We start from the raw sequence: 27,915 nt of genomic DNA, 5'->3' as shown, positions 1-27,915 counted from the left end.
AATATATTTGAAAGGATTCTCTGAGGTTCTTTTGTACTTTAATGTTGTCTTTGAACTGATAACGATTTCCTTCTGACTTATCTCTTATGTAGTTCCTACTCTCCTGACATCCTTAAAAATATACGGTGTTCACTGATGTGTAAGGAAAGAGTTCAAACAAATATGGGACATGGAATTGCAGGGATACTGGCCCAGTGTCAGTTTCTGTAGGGAACTGCCAAGAACAGGTTCACGTAAAGGAAGCTGTCCGTAGCAGTGGTATGAAGAAGAGGGGTAGAAAACTCAACTGCCAAACAGCAAGCAATTCTTTAATCACGTTGAAGCTTAAACTTCCTTGTTTTTTTTTTTTTTAAATAGCTGAGTGAAGTTAATTAAAGACTCAGTTCATGTTAAGGAGCTTCTGCTTACTGCCAGATGTCTGAATGAAGTAAATGCGCATGCAGTAGGAGCTGAAACGTTTAAAGTTCTGTTTTAATATTAAAAGTATACATCAATATATTCAGCCTGGGCTGAATAGTTTAAACTCTCATCAGAATTTTTTATTGTAATTAAAAGTAAATTACGTTTTAGTTTTTATTACTGGCTTAATTCAAGTGACATGAATTATGCAAGCACATTAACAGAATATTAGTTTTAAACTTAGGGCTTTTACTAGATGTGAAAATTCTGTTCTCTAACAAATTGAATGTTGAAAGATTGGCTTTATATATTATTACTTCCTATTAATTCAAATATTGATTTAATAATTTTCATAAAATGTTGAAATTATTTTGTAAAGACAAAAGCAAAACTAAAAATAAAATAAAATAACCTTTTATTGGAATAAGATTACACTTTTTATTTTATAAAATAAACTATATTTCCACCATAGCAATATCTTTCCACTATTGTTAACAAGAAACACTGTGTGTGTCTGCATGCAACACTGAATGGTTAGTCAAGTCTTCTTGTCTTAAACAGAAATGAAAACGCCTCAGTATAGAGCTCAACAACATTTCTCTAATATGAAACCATTATTCAATTTTCTCAATGACATTTCAATGTCCTTTGAATTAGCTCTGAAGTTGATCAATCTTCTGTCTGATTAACATAAGAGGTAATGTTACCTATATGTACTTTTTTATTGTAGTATTAAGTGAAAATATGACCTTCCATTAACATAATACCAACTGCCATCAAACCTAAATGTTTCTTACAATTAATTTTCCTTTATACAAACCATGAATAACCTGAGGAAAGGAAACAGTGCTATTTAAAGAAAGAGTTATTTCTGATTGATCACAGCACTATTTAAAATCATCCTGAAGCTTAGTAGTCACAATTTTATAACTTTGGAATTTAAAGCACAATTTTGTTTTGTTATTTTTACTTAATTAAGAACACATAAAACACTACACATTTAATATTTCACATTTTCAAGAAGTTTCACTCACAGCTCAGTTGTCTGGTGGTATTCAGCATTGTCTAGCAGTTGAGAATACTGAAGCGCCAACTTTATATGTTTCTAAATAACACATACCTTAAAATACTAAATAATTTCCAACACTTTCCACTTAGAATTTAATAATCAATGCTATTTTCAAATAGCATGTGAGGAAAAACAACCTCATGCAAACAAAAACAAGCAAACAAAACAGTTCTTGTCCCTACACCCTTTTTGGACTTCTATAAATCACCACTTTACCTGGTTCGCTACCTTTGCTGAGTTTACTTCCCCTTCATGCTTGACAAAGCTAATCTATAATGAGAACCCTCAGCACTTAATTTTAAATGTTTTGTCTCTGTCAGATAAAGGATGGTTATGGCTGTCCAACAAGGAAAACCGATTTCAGGCAGAGCAGATCTCATGCGCATGACACCCTAAAGGAATGCCTTGATCCTTGACTCCGTTACACTCTGTGCTTGAGCTGAATTCTTGGGCACATTGTAGCTACTATCGTTCTCCTCTCACATTCCTCAATCAGTCAAAATACTCTAGCTGAATGTCATTCACAGTCTGTTATATTTCCCACCCCATCTTGTCTTCTTCTCTGGAGAAATGTTTAAGAGTAGTGAGAGGAGCCCTGGCTGGTGTAGCTCCGTGGATTGAGCATGGACCTGTGAACCAGATAATCGTGGTTCGATTCCCAGTCAGGGCACTTGCCTGGGTTGCAGGCCAGTTCCCAGCAGGGGACTCACAAGAAGGAACCATACATTGATATTTCTCTCCTTCTCTCTTTTCTTTCCGCTCTAAAGATAAATAAATAAAATTTTTTTAAAAACCCTTAAAAAAGAGTAGTGAGAGGAAAGGATAATGAAGAATAAAAACAATCAATGACAAAGAATTTTTAAAGGATAGTAGTGAAAGTCATTCTTGTAAGAAGAATTGTAAAATGTCAATAATACTTAGAAATACATGTCATTGATTATTTCCATGTGTTTAATGAGCATTATTGAGTAGTGAGTAAATTTGACTAATGCAAAAATTATATAATAATTATGTAATAGGATAATGTTGATTTTTGTTTACAAACTCATTTCATTAATTAAGTTAAAAGAAACTATTTAGGACTTCAGGTACTTACTTCATTTCAATATTTATTTAATTTAAGTGTACAGTTTATCAAATTGCTTGAGAGTAAAATACATAAAATAGGGAAAACAAGGCATTAACTATATATAACTGGATGTGCTAGGTTAGTGTTTTGGGAAAGGATTTCTACGTATTGAAGAATTAAATGTAAAATTCCTCAATGCCACCCGAACCATTGCACTTCCAGTTCCCGGGGGCTAAGAAATATAAATTATGAACATGGACCGTTAGATATACAGATTTCAAGAAAAAGATGAATGCTTCGAGTCTGAAAATAAAAGTGGCAATCTCTAAAAATGACCTAGCAGAATGATAGCAGAAAAAATGAAATCACCCATTAAGTGTATTTTGAGAGCCAAGGCAGTGCTCCAAAAACTTTTCTGTTAACACCCCCCACCAAGTAACCCTAAAATCAACCAGTTTGGATACTGTGAAGCTCTGGAGTACAGACAAAGTGGATAAGACGTCCACAAGCCACAGATAAAATGGTAGGACTCCCAACCTGAGCTGCATAATATATCAAAATTGCTGACATTTTTTCAACATCACAACTCTAGGTAGTGCACAAAATATTTAAGCAAACTAAGGGAAGGAACTTTATCAATGACTTCAATTCAAACTAGTTTTATAAGAACACGCTCCTCTATACTGTGTAAAATTTGTCCACTGAGAAGTTGTATTCTCTTATACTTAACACTTTCAATTTCCCGTCTATTTTCCTGATTAAATTAGAACATAAAGGAAGAAGAATACAAAAAGTAATTTACAAAAGCCACAATGTTATGACTTTGTTCTTAGTTTTGTTTCTAAATATTTGAGGTGTATGAAGCTTTGAAATCCAAATAAAAAAGACCTACAAAGGGCATTCTAATCCAAATTCACAGAACCCATGCTATGATCTGCATCATAAGTAAATGTCTTAAGATTCTGGGTATTCATAGAAATGACTTACCAATTTGTTTTAGCTTTTCAGTCATTAGAACAAAGAAAGAATAATCATCATTTGTTGTAAAATAAAAATAAATATTTTGCTTAACAACAGTTAAAATCTGAGAAAAATATTTTCTAAAACTCAAATAAAATATTTTTCATATTTGACAATTTAAAAGACACAATGTGATATACTTCACACATTCTCACTAATATGGCAAAAGTAAATATAATAACACATTGCAGAAGTATTTTTCATTTGATTTTAGTTCAAATGATGTTGCTCAGACATAGAGACTACTAATAATTGAATGTGCTAAAGAACAAAATATTAAATCCAGAGATCAAACTTAATTGGGTTCAGGGTACATTAATTTAAGGGAAATGGCATTATCTATGCTGAATCTAAGAGTACATGTGCCACCTAAAGGTGTTTAGCCTAAAGTACTTAATTCTGTAATAGAAAAATGAATGTGTATGTGGTAGTAAATGTATACAGCTTGCCAAATTATGTCACTTACAGTAGATGCTTGGAAAATTTATATAACTATGACTTGATCATTTTTATTACTTTTTTACTTTTTTTTCGGAGGCAAACTATCTTAGAGCATTGAGTGACAGTCTGTTTTAATCTCTATAGCTAGTACTCAGAGTGAAAATATTCTTAATGAGGTTAAGAGTTATAAATTTTGATATACTGAAAATGTTAAAGTCAAGAAATGTAGACACTTGTGTATAAATGTGTCAAGATTTTTACTCAGCAAACAGTTTCTTATTTCTTCCAAATGAAGACTTTGTAAAAATGGTAGATTTAAAACTATTTTAATAAATGACAACTACTAACATTTTTTATCTCATCTGACACCCAGTGGACCTCCCAAAGAAAGGGTGAGCAGGTAGAAATGGCAAAACAATGGCCCTTGTTCTGGCACTGACTGTTTCACTGGTGCTTTCCTAGATATTTTCCTGACTTTTTTACCAGTGAGCCCTTGGAACTCTGAGATATAGTCAGTACTCAGAAAACATAAACTGTGTTTCTCTTGTACCCGGAAGGCATGTATGACATTGTTTACTGATTAACAAACTCTAAGTTTAGCAAATTTCCCAGATATAGCTTGTCATTTTGTTTCTTAAAATAGCTTTGCAATAATTTTTGGAGGACATCCAGGATTTTCATCCAAATGTGAGAGAGAGAGAGAGGAAGAGAATGTGAAAACATGCAGGGTGCTGGTAATGTGCCACATATAAGAATACGGAATAGCCCTGCTTGGTGTAGCTCAGTGGATTGAGCACGGGCCTGTGAATCAAAGGATCACAGTTTAATTCCCAGTCAGGGTACATGCCTGGGTTTCAGGCCAGTTCCCAGCAGGGGACTCATGAGAGGCAACCATACATTGATATTTCTCTCTCTTTCTCCTTCCCTTCTAAAGATAGGTAAATAAAATCCAAAAGAATAATAAATAAATAAATAAAATTTAAAAAAGAATAATGAATAATCTGGTGGTAGCAAATCTCTAAATTGCAGTTAAAAATCCATTTCTTCTGTTAATTGTCAAAAAGACATGAGGCCTTCTAAAATAATAAAACAATGTAATCCAAATTACTTTAACTCTCTAGTATTTTTCTGAAACACTTAAAAGTTTAATGAATTTAGTAATATAAATAATTATTGAATAGTAAATAAATGACAAAGAATGCATAAATCTTTGCCACCATGCTCATAAACAATCAAGCAAAATAGAACCACAGGCACAGCCACAAGGAACTGACAGGGACCAGATAGGAAGAGGGAGAGGAAAAGGGAGGAAAGAAAGGGGAGTGTCTACTCACAGAACAAGTACAAAGGACCCACGGACATGGACAACAGGGTGGGGATTGACTGTGGGAGTGCAGGGTGGGCGGGGCAGGGGAGAGCAACGGGGGGAAAGCTGGGGCAACTGTAATAGAGCAACAATAAAAGAAAAGAATTTACAAATCTGCCATGTAGAATTACAAATCACTAATACAATTAATTTGCCCTCGAAGAGATAGAGCGTAACTTTTCACTCCTGAAGCGTAGCTGTTCATCAGAACTTCCAGAGAGTGCAGCTTGGAAAGCGGGAGTAAGAGTAATTTTACAGAAGAGAAACCTGACAAATACTACTTCTACTAACCAATCAAAATCATCATCCACAGTGATAAATCATGTCGATAGCAGGTACCCTAGATAAGATGTGACGAGAAGGAAAGCCCATAATTACAATGAACTGTAATTGGACAAATCCCAATTGAGGGACCCTTTACAAAATACTTAACCAATACTCCTCAAAACCATCAGTCATCAGAAACAAAGAAAATCAGAGAAACTGTCAAAACCAAGGGGAGCCCAAAGACTAATGGCTAAATGCAATATGATATCCGGTATGGGATCCTGGAACAGAAAAAGATTATTAGGCAAAAAAAAAATCTAAGGAACATGAGTTAAGTATGAACTTTAGTTAATAAAAATATAACAATATTGTTCATTAATTTGACATATGTGCCATACCAGTGTAAAATATTAACAACTGGGAAAAACATGTATGTGCTGTATGAAAAATTTGTACAATCTGCCCTGGCTGGTGTAGCTCAGTGGATTGAGCGCGGGCCTGTGAACCAGACGATCGCGTTTGATTCCCAGTCAGGGCACATGCAGGGGACCCACGAGAGGCAACTATATATTGATGTCTCTCTCCCTTTCTCCTTCCCTTCCCCTCTAAAGATAAATAAATAAAATCTAAAAAAAAAAGAAAAATTTGTACAATCTTTAAGGTTTTCTATAAATCTAAAAGTACTCAAAAAATCTTATTTTGACTTCCCTATGAATTACTAATATAATAATAATTTTGTTTTAATTTCTAATGTAATGATAATATTATTTCTATACCTTTCCATTAAAGATAGGTCATAAATAGATAAACAAATGACAGATGATAATAATAGATAGACAGATACACAGATACATAGATAAGATGATAGAACAAAAGAAAGCATATTTAACTTTATGGCTTTTATAGGCAGTTTTGCACCTAATCTAATAAAATGCATTCTTTTTTCAGTATAACTGAATTTATAAATGAAATATGGCTATATATCAGAATTGTTAATGTGGTACCACTTGCCTACTAAAAATTGAATAGCATAGATTTGCAATATCTTATAATGTTACTTTTCCTCTCCGTTCTATTTTACGTGTTTTCATCCTAATGCAGTATAGATTGATCTATACTGTTGGGTAGAAACTCAGAGTGTGAGTCTACTGCTGCATGTTTTGAAGACTCAGTTGCTTCAGCACTTACCTAAAGTGAGACTGTGTTTAACCGTAGCACGCATGGGAGGTACCCTACTCAAAAGTCATTCACTCTTATTCTACAGTTGACTGAAGGGACAGTAACTCTAATTGTATCATTCTAGTTTATAGAGTGTTAAAATCAATCATTGGAGTTTTAACCCATGGTAATGACTAAGCTCAGCATGATACAATTTTTCCCAAAGAAATATAGAGAAAAAGACTTTGGGGAAACTTTTTGTAAAGATTTCTTCATGGATGCAAAAGAAATAGACGTGAAGGAGTAGTTTCTCTTCTGATACATGTTTTGCTGTTTGAGTCTGAATTTGGCACAGGGACCAGCAGGAGAGAAACAGGGAGTCACCTGTGGAGGTGACCATTTCCTGACCATGTGCTGAGTCTTTCAATGAGTCATCTCTGAAGACAACGTACCTCTCAATTTGTCAAGAGAGAGAACAGATAGTTCTTTTTTATTTGAGAAAATTTTCTCAAGGGTTTATGTTACCCTATTCCCAGGGTCCCTAAGTAAAAAATTTCACCTAGCCATAGGTATTTTTAAGCCAATTTTGTATGGCACCGAAAGCCATTTGAGGACATTATGCCTTGGAAGTTAACTTTGAAACAAAGCAAAGAATTTCTTTGTTTTCCATTAACAGCACTCATGTCTTTTTTGGAGGTTCCTCTTTTAAGTCAAATACCTGGTTTATCTTTGCCTTTTCCCATCTAAGTCTGTGAGAGAAATGCCCAGGTTGTAAGGGAATATATCTTGCATGAGGTAGCTCAAATTGTGTTCATTCAAGCTCAACACTCGCTAATATTCGATTTGTGCCTTCTGGCTTTTACAAACGCATCCTTTCATTAGCTATATTCCAAGCTGAAAAAAAAATATTTGCAACTCCTTGAAACAAATAATGCTTGCTTATTTAAAATTTACACCTGAAGTTGCCATAAGTAATTTTAAAAAATTAGTCTACAGGTAAACTATGAAAAGTTCAAAGTTTTTCTTCTTTTTTTTTACAGTAAAAGATGAAGAGATGCTCTGTCAAAATATTATCTAAATTATTATGAAGTATGGGAAGACTCAGTATTTAAATTTAGACTGAATAATTATTTGTTTCTCCAAATATCTTACATGTCATAGCTTATCACACTGACATAATATCTGTGATCACTTTTCTGGTGTTAATCTGAGAAGGTAAAGATACAAATGAAAATACACACACAAATTTATATATTAGGTTTACATATACAAGATTATTTTTAAAATAGAGTGGTCATGATAATAGCATATGTGTAGTTGCCATGGCTGCAATATGTTCTGTATATTATGAACTTAAAGAAGAAATTTCACCCATAACTCACACTTTCTTAAAGTATGTGCTATCTTTATGATGTTATAAATAATGTTTTAATTAAGGCCTCAGATTATACTTACAGGCATTATGCAACTCAAATTATCTTTGTTAATACTTGAGCACTCTCTTTAAACTATTCATTGTTTGATACATGGATGCACAAACACTGTACATATATACAACTTGATATTTTGATAGAGCCATGCATCCATAAAAGTATCGCCACCATCAGGATGATGAATACACCCATTCCCCCAGACGTTTCCCATGCCCATTTATGATCCATCATGTCGCCTCTCCTCGCCTCTGCTCCATCCTCAGGCATTTCAGCACAATTCTTTCACACTTGGAATAATCCATTATGATGATGCATGCATCAATTCTTCTTTCTTTGTTATTAAATATATATGCTATAATTGGTCCATCCATTCACTTATCGGTAAACATTTGGGCGGCTTTCAGTATTTGGTCAGTACAAAATAAATCTGGCTGTAAACATTCATGCGCAAGGCTTTATGTAAATATATTCTTTTATCTCTCTTGGGTGAACATTTAGGAGTGGAATGTCTATGTCATTTGAGTGATAAAACTGAAAAACTGTTTTCCAAAATAATTGTACCATTTCACATTTTCACCATTAGTTCTAATGTGTGGTGATATGTATGCTTTTAACTTGCCTTCTCTTAGCACTAATGGTGTTGAACATTTTCTATCCATATATCTTGCTTTGCAAAATGTCTGTTTAAATCATCTGCCCATTTTTATTGTTTTATTTTTAAGAGGTTTTTTTGGTGTGTATTTTGGACAAAATATTTAATCAGATATATGATTTTTCAGACTGGTTTTCTTTTTTGTTCCTTTAATATTGTAATTTGAAGGTTGTCTTTAAGATTTTTTATTTATTCATCTTTAGAGGGGAAGGGAAGGAGACAAGGAGAGAAATATCAATGTATGGTTACCTCTCATGCATGCCCTGCAGGGAACTGGCCTGCAACCCAGGCATGTGCCCTGACTGGGAATCGAACCACGATCCTTTGGTTCACAGGTCCATGCTCAATCCACTGAGATACACCAGCCAGGGCTAACTTGAAGGTTTTTAATGCAGCTTAAATTAATTTTTTTCTTGAGAATTACATGTTCCCTATTGTATTGAAAAATAATTGATTAATGTAAGGCCACAAAGATTTTCTGAAATATGTCCTTATGGGAGAATTATAATTTTGGGTTCACATTTAGGATGAGGGTCCATTTTGAGTAAGTTTTATATATTGTGTGGGATATGAATTAAAACAAAGTTTTGTACACAGATATCTGACTGTACCAGCAGAATTTGTTCAAAGATTATTTCTCAACTGAATTCCTTTCTCACCTTTGCAAGCACTCATTATTTATATGAATGATTATATTTCCAGACTTCATTTTTTTCATTGCTCTATTTCTGTAGGTTAAGACTAACGCCATTCAATTTTAAATAGTATAGTTTTGTAATAAGTCTTAAAATCTGGTAACATTATTATACCTTGTCCTTTCAAACAATTTTGGTTATTCTAGGTTCATTTCATTTACATATGAGTTTTAGAATTAGTGTTGCAATTTCTACAATAAGTCTGCTGGGATTTTAAATATGATTATAATACATCTATAGCTTAATTTGGGGTGAATTGAAATTTTAACAATATTGCATCTTCTCTCCCAAGAGCCCAAAATATGGATTGAAGTGTTCTTCCGGGACACCTCAGGACCTATTCCTCTAGGCTCAGTGGTTCATTGGGATAGCTCACAGGATTCAACCTACAGCCACATGAATGCCTGTTTTTTGTTTTGTTTTGTTTTTCTTTACTTTCTTAAGGCAAATGGATGATACAGAGCACAATCAGAAAAGGAAGTAATGCAAATGCAAAATTCCAAGGGTAGCCTGATGCAAACTTCCAGGAGTCTCTTTCCACTGAAGTCATACAAGACATAATTTCCTCTGCAATTAGTTGTGACAAAGCATATGAATTGTTGCCAACCAGGAAAATTTCTTAGGACTGAGTTCCCAGGACTTCTTTTTTGTGGAGGATTGATAACATAAGCAGCCTCTGCTTAGCATATACCGTAATTATAGACTCCCTAAAGGAGAGCAGGTATTCAGTATTAACCACCCTGCTTATGCAGTTTGGGTACAGGGAGCCATTCCTATTCATTAATGGTAAGAACCCTCTTAAAATCTCAGGCAAGAGTCAAGAGCCAATCTTGCAAGCAGGACTGCCTATTCAAGGAGAGCAGTTCAGGCCTACTGTGTTAATTCCTTTCTGTTCAAGTGCCATTACGAACAATTAGGTAATTAAATTAAAGAAAGTCACTTTCCCGATGTCCTAAAATCAGAGTTAAATGGAATTTATGAAGGCTGTACTATCTACATTTATAGCTTTTATCTGATTTTCACAAGATCTGTGCTAAGAAGCATGCAAACACCTTCTTGATAACCTTACTAACAATTTTAGGTGAAATTTCTCTGAAGATGTTAAATCATGATAATATTTTGAATGTATGTATTGTTGGTATACATATAATCAGTTATAAGTAACACATATTTTAATGTATTTATATTATGTTCTCTATTTGTTATTTTTTATTTTTATGAATATAGGTATGCCTTTCATAAATTATCTAAAAATGACACAAAATACAGATTTCTGTGACTCGTATAATTGTTGATATATACACATATCAATCATTATACTGATATAATTAGTTTTAAAATCATTTGATCTGGTATTAATTCTTTAACTTTAGATAATGATTTTATTGGACATTATTATGAACAATAATGAAATTGATAATGTGAAATATAAATACTTCAGAGAATTTCATTGTCATTTATATTATTGCAGAAGCAAATGTCTTCTCTGCTGAGTTTACCAACAGTACTCTATTTCCCACTAGTTGATAATATCTAAATGATAGAGTCCTTGTGCATTTATTAAATTTTTGGAAGTTTAACTATTTCTAAATGATACTATTGACAGTGGCCCTCTTTTATACCAAAACTAAACTTTAAGTAGCTAATTTCATTAGAGATGAATATATAATGAAAAGTAGTTTAATTTTGCTCCTTCTTGCTTTTCCTTCTAAACAGTAAGTCTTCACTTTACCTGTGTTTTTTCCTTCATCAAATCCCTGGCTACCCTTGGAAGCACATTTCAGGTTCATTTGCTGTCTTACTCATTCAGTGGAACTCATAAGTGAAACATAATGTTTTTCATCTAGTAAACATGTTAAACTACAGGGGAATTGTCATGTTTGAAAGCAAAATTAACCTTGACCCACAAATTACTTACTAGTTATAAAGAGAAAATTCTTTCAAAATGAAGCGCTCTATCACTTTGAAACATTTATCTCAAACAAGATACCAAACTTCACACCATCAACAGTGGGGCATGCTGTCCCTCTGAGCCTCCCCCCATGAGGCCCTGAGAAAGGGAATCCCATCACATCACCTCCTTGTTGTCCCTCCAAAAATATTTCAACTAAATCTAGTCATGGGGAAATAGTAGAACTAACTCAAATTGAAGGATTCTATTAAAAACACACACACAAACAAACAAAACTAGCCTGGATTCTCCCCTAATGTAAATATGAATGACAAAATCTTCTTGATTAAAGGACATAACAAGTAAATATAATGTGTGAATTTGATTGGATCCTGAATTCAAATATAAAATCTACAAAGCATATCATCTGGATTTGGGGCGGGATTTGCATTATAGCAGTCATAATGTACCAGAGTCATGAGTGTGATAACTATGTTGCAGCTCTGTAGGAGAAGCCCTTTCCCTTAGAGGTACCTGCTGAAGTATTTTGGAGTGAAATGTGGTGGTTGAAAATAACTACCAAACTAGTCAGCAACTATAGCATAAACACACACACACAAATTATTCAGCAACGGTAGCATAAATACACATGCCTGTTGTTCAGTAACTATAAACACAGACACACACAAATGTGACAAATAATAATACTTGGTGAAACAAGGTAAAGATTACTAGGGGTGTTCATTGCACTATTCTTGCAGTTTACTGCAGGATAAAATAAAAAATTCAAAACAGAAAGTTTGATGTGGAAAAAATAAAGGCATTCCATGTATAAGGTCTTTCTTAGTAAATATTTTGTCCTTGGAAGTAGACAACTTCCCTAACATGCCATAAAAATGTTCATGATGAACAAGGGTGAAATCTAAGAAAAAATGATAGTAGCATCATAACATTCAAATGTAAATTCCATTCCCTGGTTGATGTGGCTCAGTGGACTGAGCATTGGCCTGTGAACCAAAGGCTTGCTGGTTCAATTCCGAGTCTGGACTCATGCCAGGGTTGCAAGCCAGGTCCCCAGTAGGGGGTGCATGATAGACAACCACATCTTCTCTTTATCTCTGCCTTCCCCTCTGTCTAAAAATAAATAAATAAATTTCTTTAAAAAAAGAAGCTTTAAAAAATAAAATGAAGTAAAAATTCCAAGAGTACACTTTAACTTTTAAATTAGGTGAAAGTATATTAATAATGAAGATATTCCTAATTATTTTATTTCCTTATAGATTTACAGTTGAGTTTCAATTTCAGTATAGCATGTCTTCCATGTTCACCAATGAAATAAAATATTCCTTTTATGTAAGGCCTAATCACTGTCTTAAACGTTCGAAGCTGCAATGTGGGTTTTCAGAGGCAAAAACTCAAGGAAATGAAAGTAGTGGGGGGACAATGGAGGCACCTGTATTTGAATACCAATAAAACCTTCTCGATAAAGAAATAAAAACAAAATTAAAAGAAAAAATAGATACGAATAAAACTAGTTTGGCTAAGTCAAACCTCAAATTTAGAAAACCCAAAAAGTTGAATGAAACATTTTTTCCGAAAAGTACCTAAAATTCTCAAAATTTTCTGTTAAACTGAGATCATAGATACTTATTTTTTTTGTTTTTGTTTTTTTTAAGATTTTATTTATTTATCTTTTAGAGGGGAAGGGAAGGAGAGAAGTATCAATGTATGTTTGCCTCTCATGAGTCCCCCTGCTGGAAACTGGACTGCAACCCAGGCATGTGCCCTGACTGGGAATCGAACTGTGATAGTGTGGTTTGCAGGCCCGTGCTCAATCCACTGAGCTACACCAGCCAGGGCTTATTTTGTTTTAATTATAGTTAAAACTAAATGTAAAAATGTTATATAAGGGCAGAACAGTATAAAGAAATCAGAAATAAAAATATTTTTAAAACTCAGTCTTTAAATATAAATTGATATTTACAGATTAATTTAAAATTCTGTAAAATGAATAATTCCCCTTTGTAAAACATTTATAATTAAAAGTTATTTAAATCTTTGTTAAGTAGAGTTAAACAGTATATTTCTATACCAAAGAAATATTCCTGAATTTAAAGGTATATAATATGAAAATATTATAAACCTTTTAGTACAAGTAATTATCATGGAGAGAACTTCTAAAATTAAAAATAAAAGTAAAGTTTAAAATGTCACATATAAACAAAATATGAATATCCTAGAGACATAGTGAGTGGAAGATATAAAAAATTACAGACACTGATAAACAATAATATGACTCAATAGATACATATTAGGAATAGTCTTTAAAAGGAAATTGAGGAAGCAAAAGTGGAAAAGATGAATCATTTTAACAGTGAGCTATAATTTTATATTCAGTAAGGTGATAATTTCTAAATAATATAAATAAAATAATTTTACTCTGAATAGAACCCATGTCCATTATCATCGCTCTATATTATCCATTAACAAGAACCAAAAAGGTAATTCTCTGCAATTATTAATCAGTTAAACAATCAATCTGTTTGTACCCACCTGTGAACAAAGGCATGTCAGGCATCCCAACGGCTCTGTGAATGGTCTTCGTCTACAGGAACCTGGTGTGAACCTGCCGGGCCTAAAGGATCTCCAAGCACAGAGCAAACTGACGGTTGCCAGAGTGGGAGAGGGCTAAAAATGTGAAGGGGAATAAAAGGTACAAGCTTCCAGATATAAAATAAGTCACTGGGGTTCAATGTACAGCATAAGGAATATCATAATAACTTCAAAGGGCTACACCGGTGGTTACTGCACTTCATGATCCCGGCGATCACTTCATTAGGAATACAAATATTGAATAACTGCCTTGTACAACTGAGACGAATATTATAAGTGAACTTCAATTGAAAAAGCAAGGTGCTTAAAACAATTACTAGTCTTTATGGAGTTACATTTATCTTGTTTATCAATCTAGGTTCCAATTATTTCCAGCAGATTGAGTAGTACAATAGTACATGTTATTTCATATTGGAAACAGAGTTTCATGATCTTCTTCACTTACTGTTTAGGTTGTTTGGAATTAAAAGAAGACACCATTGAAAACCTCCTGGCTGCTGCGTGCCTGCTCCAGCTTCCCCAGGTAGTAGAAGTGTGCTGCCACTTCCTCATGAAGCTTCTGCATCCGTCCAACTGTTTAGGCATCCGAGCATTTGCAGATGCTCAGGGCTGCATTGAGCTAATGAAGGTGGCGCACAGCTACACAATGGTAAGGAAATTTCATAGTTTGAATGACAGAGACAGAGCTGTATTATCAGAGGTTCAAATAATTACTGTTATTGCACCGAGCAACTTTTTAAAGCCTAGTATAAATTTTGCATGCTTGGTCTGTTTTTTATTATGGGGCACTATAAGTCGTTACATAATGAATATTGTTATCACTTAATTTATCTTTTATAGACCATATAGATTCAGATATCGACTATTTGAGATTTTAAGAGTTGTTTAAAATAATTTTTCCAAACTGTTCTGGCATATCTATCTTTATACCTCCACTTCCACAGCTACACTTTTTTCCTTTTTTTTTTTGTATTGAAGAGCTAGCAGTCTGTGCCATAAAAGTTTTTCTTTACCTCTTCCTTTTTACCTTGAGAGGACACAGTGTATGTATGTAAGTACATACATTTATACATATAAATACATAGATATTTTACTACTTTTATAGAGAGACTAAAAATCTTTTGAATTTCACACTTTACATATGTGAACACTAAGAAGTGAATTTTTTTGCAGTATCTTTATTCTGGAAAAAATCATTTATAACAATTTTATACCCATAATCTTTCATACACTAGAAATATTCACTATAAAAATACAATACCACCCCTTGCATGTAGAAAGCACTATACAAAATGCTAGCCATTTTTGTTACTGTTACTATTATGAACATTATTAATGATTTGGTTAATATTATAAAGTATATAACTTTCCCTTTCCAGCTCAAGTAAAGAATTTATATGCGACAGCTTATTAAGCTTTATAGTTGTCGTTTACTAAAAAAGCACCTGTTTTGAGATTGAACACCTTTTCAAACCATTAATGACAGCCATTTAAAAGTCTTCCATTTGGTTTTCTTAGAATTTCAATGTTATTTTAATTATTTTCTTTAATCATTTAAGCAGATTAGTAAATTAAATGAAAATATAGAAATACAAAGAACACACATGCTTCGTAGTTCTATTGTCAAACGCCTCTTTCAAAATATTTCATGACAAGGCAGAGTAGTGCTACTGACATTGTACCACCCATGAAATCAGTGAACATACTTCATCCACTAAATAGCAAAGTCAAATGGCAGTCATTTAATTATGCACATTTCATTACAGTGCTGATGGCTTAGCTAGGCCAAAGAGCAATATGCCTCCTTATCCACAGGGATAATGGTCCCTTCTGGTCTAGTTTGAAATAGTTAATTTAGTAATAAAAATGTTTTTCTTGCAGCTGCTTAGACTGCTTAGTCTTTTGCAATTTGTCACACAATAATAATATTTTTTCTTTAAGCACTTTAAAATGTTTACCTTAAAGTGCATTTAAAACAGAAGCAGAGTTCTAGCTGATGTTCGACATTCTAAACAATGTGATTTTAACTTATTTGTGAAACTCTAAGTTAATTATATATTATGTCATGTCTGTCAAAATTTAAATGATTTCAGTGATGGGGAGGGATGGGCATTAAAGGCAGAAGACTGTACTTGGACAACAAAAAATATTAAAAATATTAAAAAATTAGAAATAAATCTTTTCTAAAAGGAAAAAAAAAGAAATTTAAATGATTTCAAATTCTTTTAGAAGCATACCACTCCAGTATTTTCTAGATGTTCATGGGTTACCCTTTTAGTGAAGAAAATGTACTGATCAGTTGTCTTGGTTTCTGATCCTTGTTTAACCGTGTGCATGTTCTCATCAAATCTAATTGGTGATTTGAAAGTGCATCTATTATGCTAGGATTTTTTTGTGTGAACTGCTTTAATAGCAAATCATCCCAGTTTTCCTAATGCCTCCAGGACTAAATTCGCTTCTTTATTTTTTCTAATTATGTGTTATTTGTTTATTTCACAAGAAAATTTATTTCTGTTCTAATTTTCTTGCTAAGATCTTTAGATATGCACTTGACCTTCAAAGTCTAGACCTTAACTTCTTATCTCTATGTGTTCACTATTTATATATTTGCTAGCTTTCCTTTGGAAATTTCATTCGTTTATTTCATTTCGGCTATTCATGTTTGTGTAGAGGATGCCAAAACCTATCCAGGGAAGGTTTCCTAGCTAGGCAGTGGTTCATACACAAACTCCTGAAAATTTTTATTGCAAGTTCAATATTACACAGAATCATTAAACTAATTCTAAAACATTTAAATTTTAGCTGAATAGATATATAAGTAACAAAAAATAGTGGGAGGAAATAGCTCCCCTGTACTCTGTTAGTCATATTTCGTTATGAGGCCTATGTTCAATTCTGTACATCACATTTTAAAAGCATTAGTGAAAGATAAGCAGAGACAGGTGAGAATAACAAGAACAGTAAATGTTTTATTGTCATTTCATGTGAAGAGAAGGTAGACAAAACTATGGGTGCCTGTGGGGCATGAAAATAGCTGTCTTCATGTATTTGACAGAATGTACTTGGATCCAAAAGAGTGACATTTCAGTATTTCATTTTTTTTTATTTTAGTAGTGTAATCTGTTCAAAATTAATATATAAAATAATAATATTAGAGTTGATCTGCTGTGTGTGAAGATGGATGAAAAGTCCAGGGTCTACTTTAGTCTTCTCATCTTCCTTTCTCTTCTGGGTTGTCTATTTCCACTGGTGGTTAGTGGCACTTCCCTCCACAGTCAGCTTTGCCTGCATGTCCCCCACATCCTCTCTCCTTATAGTTTGGATTAGAATTTTCTCTGATAAAACTATTCACACAAGAAATGGAAGGTGGGAAAGAACAGGAAGCCATTGTTCTCCACACGCAGTGGCTGGCAGACATGTGGACAGGCAGAAAGTTCAAATAACGTCTAAGGCAGCCCTTGAAAGCAATTTCCTTCACCAGTGTAGACTGAGAACGTTGGTGGGAGTCTTCTACAGGTTCTTAAAGAATGCATTACCTCTCTGCAGTGTTTTTGAGAAGAATTCACATTAAACTGAAAGTTGAGGTGATTAGTAGAAAGATCCTTAACCTTCACTTCCGCAGCTCCGTGCAACACGGGCTGGTTTCCAATTTTCTATCCACAGCTTCCTTATGCAAATCATGGGTCAGCTTGTCTTCCTAATCCAACAATCTCTGCAACACATAACCCAAATGAACCATTCTAAAAACATATGGATAAGCATGGTCCTCCACACCTATCCTCTAACCTGCTGCATGGATGTATTTTCTCAAAAAATAGAATTTTACCCCTCTTGAATGTGTGCTATGAATTTCCTTCACTTGTACTTAACTTGTGATATTTCTTTTGTCTGGAATCTCTGGTAGCTAATTCTACATGACCCTTCCATTTCCACATCAAATTCATCCATGAATAAAAAAAATACCTTACATCATTTCATGGAATCTTTTCTCTCATTTGAATTTTTAGTATTCATCTTCTGATGATTATGTAATATCATGAAAAACTAACTCCCTTATATTAGGTATATTATTTTATGTTTTTGTGACTGGTCCTCATAATTACCTTGCAAACTCCTCTGTGACAGAAAAAAGCTTCCCATTGTAATTTGTTTTGGTCCAACAAAGTACTTAGTACCCTGTAATATAGAAATTAATCCCCACAGTTCCTTGGATACTTTTTCAGGACCGTGATTCTTAGCAGTCCTGTATGCTGTCAACAAGATTACACATAGTTTTCCTCTAATTTTCTTTCTAATATTGTTTTCTACCATTATTTTCCTTGTTCACACAGGCTCAGCCACACTAACCTGATTCCTGTTTTTAACTACACAAAACATGCTATCACCTGATGATTTTTGGTTTTTTCTTCCCTGGGTCAGGAATACTCTTCTACCAAATACTTGCACCCTTTCTTCTCTGCCTTATTCATATCTCTGCTAAAGTGCCACTTCCACAGAAATCTCTTCTCGGAGTTTTGTATAAAGAGACACTGCCTTCAGAATGCTCTATTCTCCTACACTGCTTTATACTCTTTATAATGCTTATCAGCTTGTGGCTTTGTTATGTATACAAACACTAATTGTTACTGTTGTCCACCTCCATCATTAATCAGGTAGATAGGCTCCTTGGTGGCACTTTTTTAAACTTCTTCTGGGAGATTGTGGTGACTCTGAGCTTTTGCCATTGTGTTGGATGGCGACCCTTACCACTGCTGGGGATGGCGATTCACAGTTCAGTGTATAGTGTGCATCAGGTGTGTCTCTGGGTGACAGACATACTTATTTAGTCTAAACCTGTGAAAACTGTTGCACGTTTCATGTTACTTCCGTTTTTAAATGATAAAATAATGTTTCGGGGTGTTAAATAATTTACTCAAGAGCAACAGAAGAGAACAGGGTAGAATGGGGGATTTTAACTTACTATTGTCTCATTACAAATGTCCTGCATTATCTAATATGCTAATAAATATAGAGTGATTTTTTTTTACCATAGTAATGTCAGGTGTCTCATATGCAGAACACTTGAAAATACAGATTACTTGACAGAAATTGATATTATAAACTCAAAACATAGATGACACTAATGAAATAAACAAAATGTTGATTCCTTAGGGTTTTTGTTGTTTTTCTCTGTTTACGTTACTCTCACTTCCTGGCTGGTGCTACCAGAATGACATGAAACATTTCACAGTGTTTATGCTGGAGGCAGAAACTGTGGCAACAGGACTAATTAGGGGTGACCACGTTCAATCAGCAGTCTTAACAGGTCGAAGTCACAGAACTAAAGCATAAAAGCTCCCAGAATCATTGCAAGAGTAGCTGCCCTTTCAGAATCTAGTACTCTAAAAAATCCCGCATAGACACTATTCATTTGTCCTTCAAAGCCATTAGGGCAATAAGAGAGAAAATAACAAACTTTATGTGCTTTCTGGTCATGATTGTGAAATATCTGGCATTTCTTGTGCCTTCTAGTGAGCTGTCTGCTTTTTATCATGACCAACAATTCTCCATATAACCCATAAATTAGAGTTTACTTTGGCAGAATAAATACAACTTCATATATATGTTTTTTTTTCTTTTCTAACTCATCAAATACAGTGCCAGTTAAAAATATTTTTCCTTAGGATTATTACGTGATGCATTAGTGTCAAAATTTGTTTTGAATGTTGTCTTCTTTTTCTTATAATCCTAACTTTGTGTTACTCCTTTATATATATATACTATATATATATATATATATATATATATATATATATATATAATATACGTGCAATGAATTTAAGTTTGTATATAAATATCAAGTTGCAGTTTGTCAAATTTTGACTAGCAGAATTGCTGGGGAGGGCAGTAAGAAAGGAAGTCAGGGTGGGTATTGTGAGTGGCTTGAAGAACAACTGCCGTTGATGCTTAATGTCCACAAGCAATAAGAAGCATGTGGAAGCTTGGCTAGAGAGAAGCTTCCTTTTATTCCCGTTTTTGTTTTTCTTTACTGGTTCTATCCCTGAATTAGACTCCCATCTCTTTAAAGGCAGTGTTTGTGTTCTCATATTCATTGGTAATATGTCAATCTACTGGCTAAAACTGAATGTTGGTTTGAGTAAAGCATTTAAAAAAAATTAACTTTTAATTCTGCTTAGTGTCACACACAAAAGGTATTTAGATCACACAGAATAAATTGATAGAGATGTATAATAAATAGTGATATTGTTAGCATAGGTAGTTAGCTAGTTATTAATGAGGAAGAAAGCAAAGGGAATCAGATATTAAATTTAATATACTGGGAAGCTGAATCAGATATTAGGACAGCATTCCATTAAGCTACTAAGAAGCTATAGCATTTACAGACTGATTTGCACACTCCAGGGGTCTGCTGCAGAGGAGATTCAATCCTGGAAGCAGAAAGGAAATCTCCCCAGGGGAGCTGCTGGCTGGGTACTGAATTATCAGAGAGAGGAGAAGGGGAAAACTCCCCTGCTAGCACATGCACAATAGAAATCAGATAGGAGAACTCTCTGATGTGGGCAATAGAAATCAAGATGGTGCACAGAGAGGTGTTTCTACTTCTGGACATGCTCAGTTAAGAGGCAAAATAGGTGAAGAAAAGGAGCAGAGTATGGCGTGAGAAAAACTGGAAAGGTAATCAGATTGCATACAGGGCATGGAACTCCAGTTCGTCCCAGAAAAGGGTCTGGAGGCGGGTTGGACTCAAGCTCCGGAAGAATCAGTTAGTTGGGTTGGATGGTTTGAATGGCACCCTGATCACCAGCGAGAACCAAGAAAATACATGGAGGATTAACAAAAATATTAAGGCAGTTTCTACTGAGCCTGATTGCCCCCAGCTCCCCAAGGGTGTTTTATTCCTTTAAACCCCAATAAAATCTTACCACCACGTTTAAACTTTTCCACACTTGTGTCAATTGAAATTCCTTTCTCTCCACACCACAAAAGAACTTTTTTTCACAGTTAACAATATTATAATAAATAATTATTCACTCATGTAGTTGTGGTTTAACTATATACAACTTCTAATTGTTAAGGTTCTATAAATTATCCACAATTTAATATGCATTTACAACAGTTTAAAAGACTAATTAAGCATAATCACAGGGTATCCAATGAAAATTATAAATCCTTTAAATGTTCATTTTAGGCACAGTCCATTTCTTCTATTCATATGCTCTTCAGTTATGTTCCCATTTCAGGTTTGTGTATCCAAACTTAAGATCATTCTATTTTAAGAAATGTGACCTGCTTTTTTGTTGATGATGAAGATAATAACAATATTCATCTACTTGGAAAGTGTTTCATTCACTTTAAAGATTTTTTCACTTGTATATTTTAATTTTACTTTTATTAATTCTGTTGATCTATTTCTAAAACACAAAGTTATGTAAAATGAAAACAAATACACAAAGTTTATTAAAATGTATCAGGTTTTTTTAATTGTCTAGTAGATTTAGATTTTTGCAGGGTTGCTCTATGTCTTGAGTTAATGCTATGGCAACGCCATCATCAAGTGTCAAGAAGAAACACTAATTTAAAAAACTATCCTATAAACACACATCTGAAGGATTTTCATTATAACTTGTAAGTCATCCCTAAGTGTTTAACGATTCAAATCACTTAATCAATAAAATATCTTTCTGCGAGAAGCAACGTGCCTACATTGTACAAATAGTTCAGCAAGGACTTCAGTGTGATGTCAGAAGAAGGAAAAGCCAGAAACATTTTTCCCTTTTTAGTTTGCAAAGCTCAGTTCAAAAACAAGAAAAAAAGATCAGTAATTTATTTTTGTTCAAATGAGAAAAAAAAGTCTAATTTTTATGTACATCAAAGTCTCACTTTATTACAACAATCTGTACAAGATGAATAAATATTGTAAAATATGTATATGTTCTGATGAGGTAATGAATCACATTATAGGACTAATTTCGTGTTATGCTTTCCTTTTAAATTTTTCTTTTAATGTGATTTCTCTGTTAAAGATATGCTTGTGCTTAAGAATTTTTTAATTTAAATTATTTTATTATTGTTCATTTACATTTTTCCATATTTTCTCCCACCTCTCCCCTCACCCTCTCCAAACCCACCTCCCTCCCTTGCTTCTGTGCTTAAGAGTTTTTAACAGTAATTTTTAAAGAGGCATAAAAGGAAGATGGATCAGTTATAGTTCACAAGAAACATGACAAATCATTCTTTGCCTGAAGGGAAATTCAGTCTGCTTTTTGTACACAAGGCAGAGTAGAGATGGGTAGATCATTGCCTTAAAAGAATGCTTTCAGAAATTTAATGTACAAACAGACAAATTCAAGAAAAATATAACTTTTAGAGGAGAATGAGATGTTCCCCCAAGCCCCAAGTTACTCTAAATATATTATCATTACGTACAGAGAGAGCTGTACTACGTGCCCTGTGAAGTAACATCCGCATCTGACTTGTTCATTGCTATATTCTTAGTTCTTGGAATAGCACCTTTCTCTTTTTAGACACACGATAAATGTTTGAAATAATAAATATGTGCATATGTTAACAGTTTAAAATATATTAAAATTTCATCAATTTAAGTGAAATGTTATAAATATTAATAATGTCAAGTGACACACGCTATCTCTGTTCCACAATAATTAAAAATGCTCATACTGTGCCTAATTTTACTTTCCGCACCTTTTTATTTAAATATATGTATAAATAAATACATACATACAAGATGCGCACATGATCTTCATAGTTCTTCAACTTTATCGGCTATTTCAAAATGATTTGACAGGTAACACTTTCCATCTACTATGTGTGCATATATTTAAGTTTTCAGTGGATCTATTTTATATTCAAAAGTTGGTATTTTTAGTACTTCATAATGATATTTTTAGTATTTATTAAATTTAGATTTCATTGAAGGTCGCCAATTTATCAAGGGATAATTATAAAATGGGTGGCACGATAGAAAGGACACATTCTAACAGGATAATTAACACTAGACTAAGTGTGTTCCATTGTCATATATGACTGGAAGTTACATAAAAGAACATATTATGAATGATTAAATAGTGCTGGGTAGTAGTAAATGGAAATCACCAAAAATCCGAAGAATGGGATTCAGGTCCTGACCTTTCTAAGTAAATTCAACAAACAGTATACTTTGTGGTGGGACTTACTCTAATAAGCACTCATAACTCTGTTGTAATTTTTATGTAAGACAATGTTTATTTCAGAAAGATAAAAAAGGTATGTTAGTTAAGTTCATGTTATATAATTTACAAGTAGTAAATGGTCTTTCTTGAAAATGAGGAAGATTAAATACTTTTTAAACAGACTGAACTCTTTTATCAACATGAAATCTAAGTAAATTTATTTAAGATTGAATAAATTTCAAGCCAGATACTCTATGATTCTATCATTTGTTGAACATAATTTGCATTTTAATTGGATTTAAAGTTAAAAGAACATGAAGAGATTTCCAAATATATGGATAAAGACAGAATTCAGTTTCTGGTTCAGTTCTATTTGAAAAGAAAATAAGCTGATTGTCAATTTACAGAGTAGCATTTCTATTTTTACATCTGGCATATGGATGATCAATAATAACAAAATAGTGAGGAGACAGAAGATGACATGAAATGTAAAAGAAAATATATACTTTTCAAATAAATACATTGCAGTTGATGCAGAAGAATACTGATTAAGCTAAAAATAAGGCGTATTAGATGTAGTCACTGATTCAGACAGAGATGTATACATTTACCTATACAAAGAGTGATATGCATCTGCATTGACTACATATATTATTAGAAGAAAGGCTGTATCATTAAGTGGTAAAATCTGTATAACTGTAGTTTACATTATTTTAAATACACACTTTCCATATTTACATATATGCTGATATTATGATCATTATTATCATATTAACTTCCACAGTATAATTTTTTATAAATTAGACATGTTATTAGAAAACAAATAAAGAAAATACAGAGTGGGGCAAAAGTAGGTTTATTGCTCTATTTGAAATAGTGCTTATTGCATATTATTTATTAATTAATATATTCTTTTCCATATGAACAACTGTAAACCTACTTTTGCTACAGCATATATGGACAATTAGGATATTGTATTAATTAATTAAGCTTCCTATATCATATGTGCTGATAGATATCATTTGAAGATGCAATGATGTACTTCCTGCACCTTCAAAAAACTAATGTGGCAAGTTTCATTTTCTTTATTATTCAGAGAGATTATGTGGAAGGATGTCATTAAATATTGAAAACTTGTAGTCCCAACTATTCTTAAAGACACTAATGCTTGGTTCGTAAGTGGCCAACATTGTGGTGTACATGTAAATAGTCTGCCACAACAGGTAAAAAACTTTTAGTTATTAGTTTTAGTTGTCAGATTGAAATGTCATTGGCATAGGACAGAATATTTTACCAGAATATTTTAGAATAAAAAATGGACACTTTGATGAACTCATTTGAAATTCATCATTGTAAATTGACACTCTCTTTTTTTACTTTTCGAACAATAGAATACTCTGAGAATTATTACTTTATTTTATTTCAAGAACTCAAAAATATGAGCGATATATTCCAGCTTAGTACAAATAAAACTTGATAATAACTAGCTAAACAACATCAAGATATATAAACTTCTCGTAGTAAATGTATTCTGTGGCAGCCCTGGAAAAGAGAATCAGTGAAGCTTCAGGTTTCAGAGGAAAATTTTCGAAGTTTCTTGATAGATCAACAGATGAAAAATGTACTCAATTACAAGAATTATCTTGGGTAAGCAGGATAGCACAGGCCAATCATTAACTCATCATTCAATGGTATTCTTCAATATCAAACATTACAGTATTGTAGAAAACAGTTTTATCTAAATGGCCAACAACAGAAACTTACATAGCAATCTAGAGTTCCCTTTATCTTTTTTAAAGTCAATATAATTTATATATGAATTAGATTTTTTAAAGTATATAATTTTCTGGAAATATTTGTTTCCATTACTTACTGTTGTTTTATCCCAAAACCATGACTAATAATAATATTTTGTACAAACAGGCTACTCAAACGTCATATTTCTTGAAGTTTATATTTAAAACTATTTATGACAGTGCCAAACCAATACCACTGAGATTTAAGGAAAAAACTAGTCAAATTCTTGGCATAGATATTGCATAATAAACTCCAACTACACAGATAAACTAAACTAGTTCTTTAAAACATTTTCTGAAAGTCTAGGCCGCACTCTTACTTATTTATTAATTTTGTTTAGGATATGTTCCCACCAGTGTTGCTTTAATTTTGACCAACAGTCTCAGTTTTTTACTAGTTTATTTAAAAGTTCCAGTGATCTCTTGGTCACTGAAGAACTTAACAATTTTAACACTTCTTGAGCAGAAAAGCAAGGTAAAGTATAAGGGGAAAAATGCACTGAAAATCATAAGACTGACTTTTTAATTATGCTTAATAAAACCATGTGTGTTTGAGCAATTAGCTTGAGATTTCTCTCCTTAACTGTAAAATGATGAAGTTTGTTTAAGACCATACCGGTCCCGTTCAGTCTATCTATCATTTTACAAATACCCTGTTAAATCTAAAAGTTCATGAAATATAAATGCATATTTAGATAATGTGCCATTAATAAATGCCATTTTATAATTACTAAAAACAGTGTCATCATAAGTGGAACATTATCTAATAAAAGTTGGGAATCAACATATGATTGTAAAAGAAGGAATAAACTTTTTCCTGCTTCCATATGTTTTATGTTTGATAAAAGCATTTATCGAGATGTAATTCACTCACCGTACAATTCATCAATTTAAACTGTGTAATTCAATGTTTTTTTAGTGCATTCACAGAGTTTTACTTTCATCACCAAGTGTTTTAGAACGTTTCCTTGTGCTGGGTAACAGTCACTCCTCATTCCACCCACCAAAGTCACTGGTCTCAGGCATTCAATAGTCCTCTTTTTGTTTATATAAATTTTCCCATTATGGACATCTCACAGAAATGAAATCATACAGCATGTGGTCTTTGGAGGCTGGCTTCCTTCACTTGGTGTAATCTTTACGAGGCTCATTCATGTTCTGGCATGTGCTGGTACTTCTTTTTATGGCCATATAACACTGCCTTGTACGCATATACCCCATCTTATTCATACATTCATCTGTTTATGGATAGTTGAATTGTTTACACTTTGAGGCCATTATGCATAATACTGTGTTGAACATTTTTATGGGATTTTCTCTGGACCTAATATTTTCATTTTTATTGGGTATGTAATCAGGAGCAACGTTACATGGTAATTCTATGTTGAAGATTCTAAGGCACTGCCCGACTGTTTCTCAGAGTGGTTGCACCATTTCACCTAAGGGTTCAATGTCTCTATATCATCGCCAGGCATTTTTTATTAACGTCCTTATTGATAATAGCCATGCTAGTGGGTATGAAGTGATATTTTGCCATTTTAGTTTGCATTTCCCTAATGCCTCTTAAAACTGAGCATCTCTCCCTGTACTTATTGGACATCTGTATATCTTATTTGGAGATAAATCTATTCAGCTTTTTTGTCTGTTTGTTAAAACTGGGTTATTGGTTTTTTTGTTGTGGAGTTGTAAAAGTTCTTTATGTAGTCTTAGAAAGTCTCATCACTTTTTGTCTTGATGGTATTCTTTGAGGACAAAGATTGTTCATTTTGATGATGTCCAATGTGTGTTTTCTATTGCTGCTTATGCTTTGGTATAATAACTAAGAAATCATTGAGAAAAATCAGGTCAGAGATTTCTATATATGTTATCCTATGTGAGTTTTATGTATTTAGCCCTTGCATCTTGTACTGTTATTTTTTAAGTTAATTTTTATGTGGCATGAGATAAGGGGTCTAACTTTATTCTTTGTGTGGGTGTGTATTCAGGTGTCTTATAAATTGAGTATCGCCTTGTCAATGTGCAGATAAGCAAGTGGGAATTTTGACAAGGACTGCAATGAATCTATACATCAGTTTAGGGAGTGTTGCCATCTTAACAGTATTTGTATTAGGTTTTCTGTTCCATAAACATGAGATGTCTTATTTTTTAAGTCTTCTTTAATTTCTTTCAAGTGTTTTTAGCTTTCAGGAGATAGGTTTTATGTTTTCATTGCAAAAATTTCTAAGTGTTTATTCTTGTTGGATGTTACTATACCTGGAACTATAATCTTCATTGTATTTTTTGTATTGACTACTACAACAAACAAGACTTTTATTAAATCTTATTTCTTTTTCCTGATGATTTTTATGACAGAAATGTCTTCTCAATAATTTTAATTAAAAAATACTAAGTCTTATCACAATGATTTTGTCTTCAAGGAAAATGTCCCTGAAGTTCTAAGAGAATATATATATATACTTTATTTGTAAATGCTCGGTGGCTTTTTCATAGTATTAATATGAGAATAATTTTACTCGAACCTAAACTATTAGCCTAATCAGAATTAGTTTTTCTATATCGGTTAATAAAGAATGTTACATTTAATATATGCCTTTTCATATCACATAATGAACAAATTCATAGTAAGCTATGTATCCATCCCTTAATTTCTCCTCAAATGCAGCTTTGACTAGTCAAGTGTGGGAAATATGCTACCCTTGGAATTTGGAGTTCAGTCACACCATGGAAAATATATGGTCTAGGAGAGCTCCAACTCAATCCAAACATTTGCTATTATTAAGGTTAATAGTTGCTTTAATAATAAAAGAACACAAATGTTCACTGAGATATTATCTACAACTTATGGAATATTTTATAGGTTAAAAAGAGAACAAACT

At 33.0% G+C, this 27,915-nt stretch overlaps 1 protein-coding gene across 1 annotated transcript in view; it reads left to right on the top strand.

Annotated features, from left to right (window-relative positions):
• KLHL1 (kelch like family member 1) overlaps positions 1-27,915 on the top strand; it is a 342,020-nt gene that overhangs the window by 153,396 nt on the left and 160,709 nt on the right. Inside the window, exon 4 of the mRNA XM_037038628.1 lies at positions 14,526-14,722. Within this exon, the coding sequence (XP_036894523.1) occupies positions 14,526-14,722 (197 nt within the window). The remainder of the gene's footprint in view (positions 1-14,525; positions 14,723-27,915) is intronic.

This window comes from Sturnira hondurensis, unplaced genomic scaffold (assembly GCF_014824575.4).
Source record: "Sturnira hondurensis isolate 20B ecotype Veracruz unplaced genomic scaffold, ASM1482457v3 Scaffold0024758, whole genome shotgun sequence".
NCBI classification, from domain to species: domain Eukaryota; kingdom Metazoa; phylum Chordata; class Mammalia; order Chiroptera; family Phyllostomidae; genus Sturnira; species Sturnira hondurensis.
This window is presented reverse-complemented; position numbering and strand designations above follow the sequence as displayed.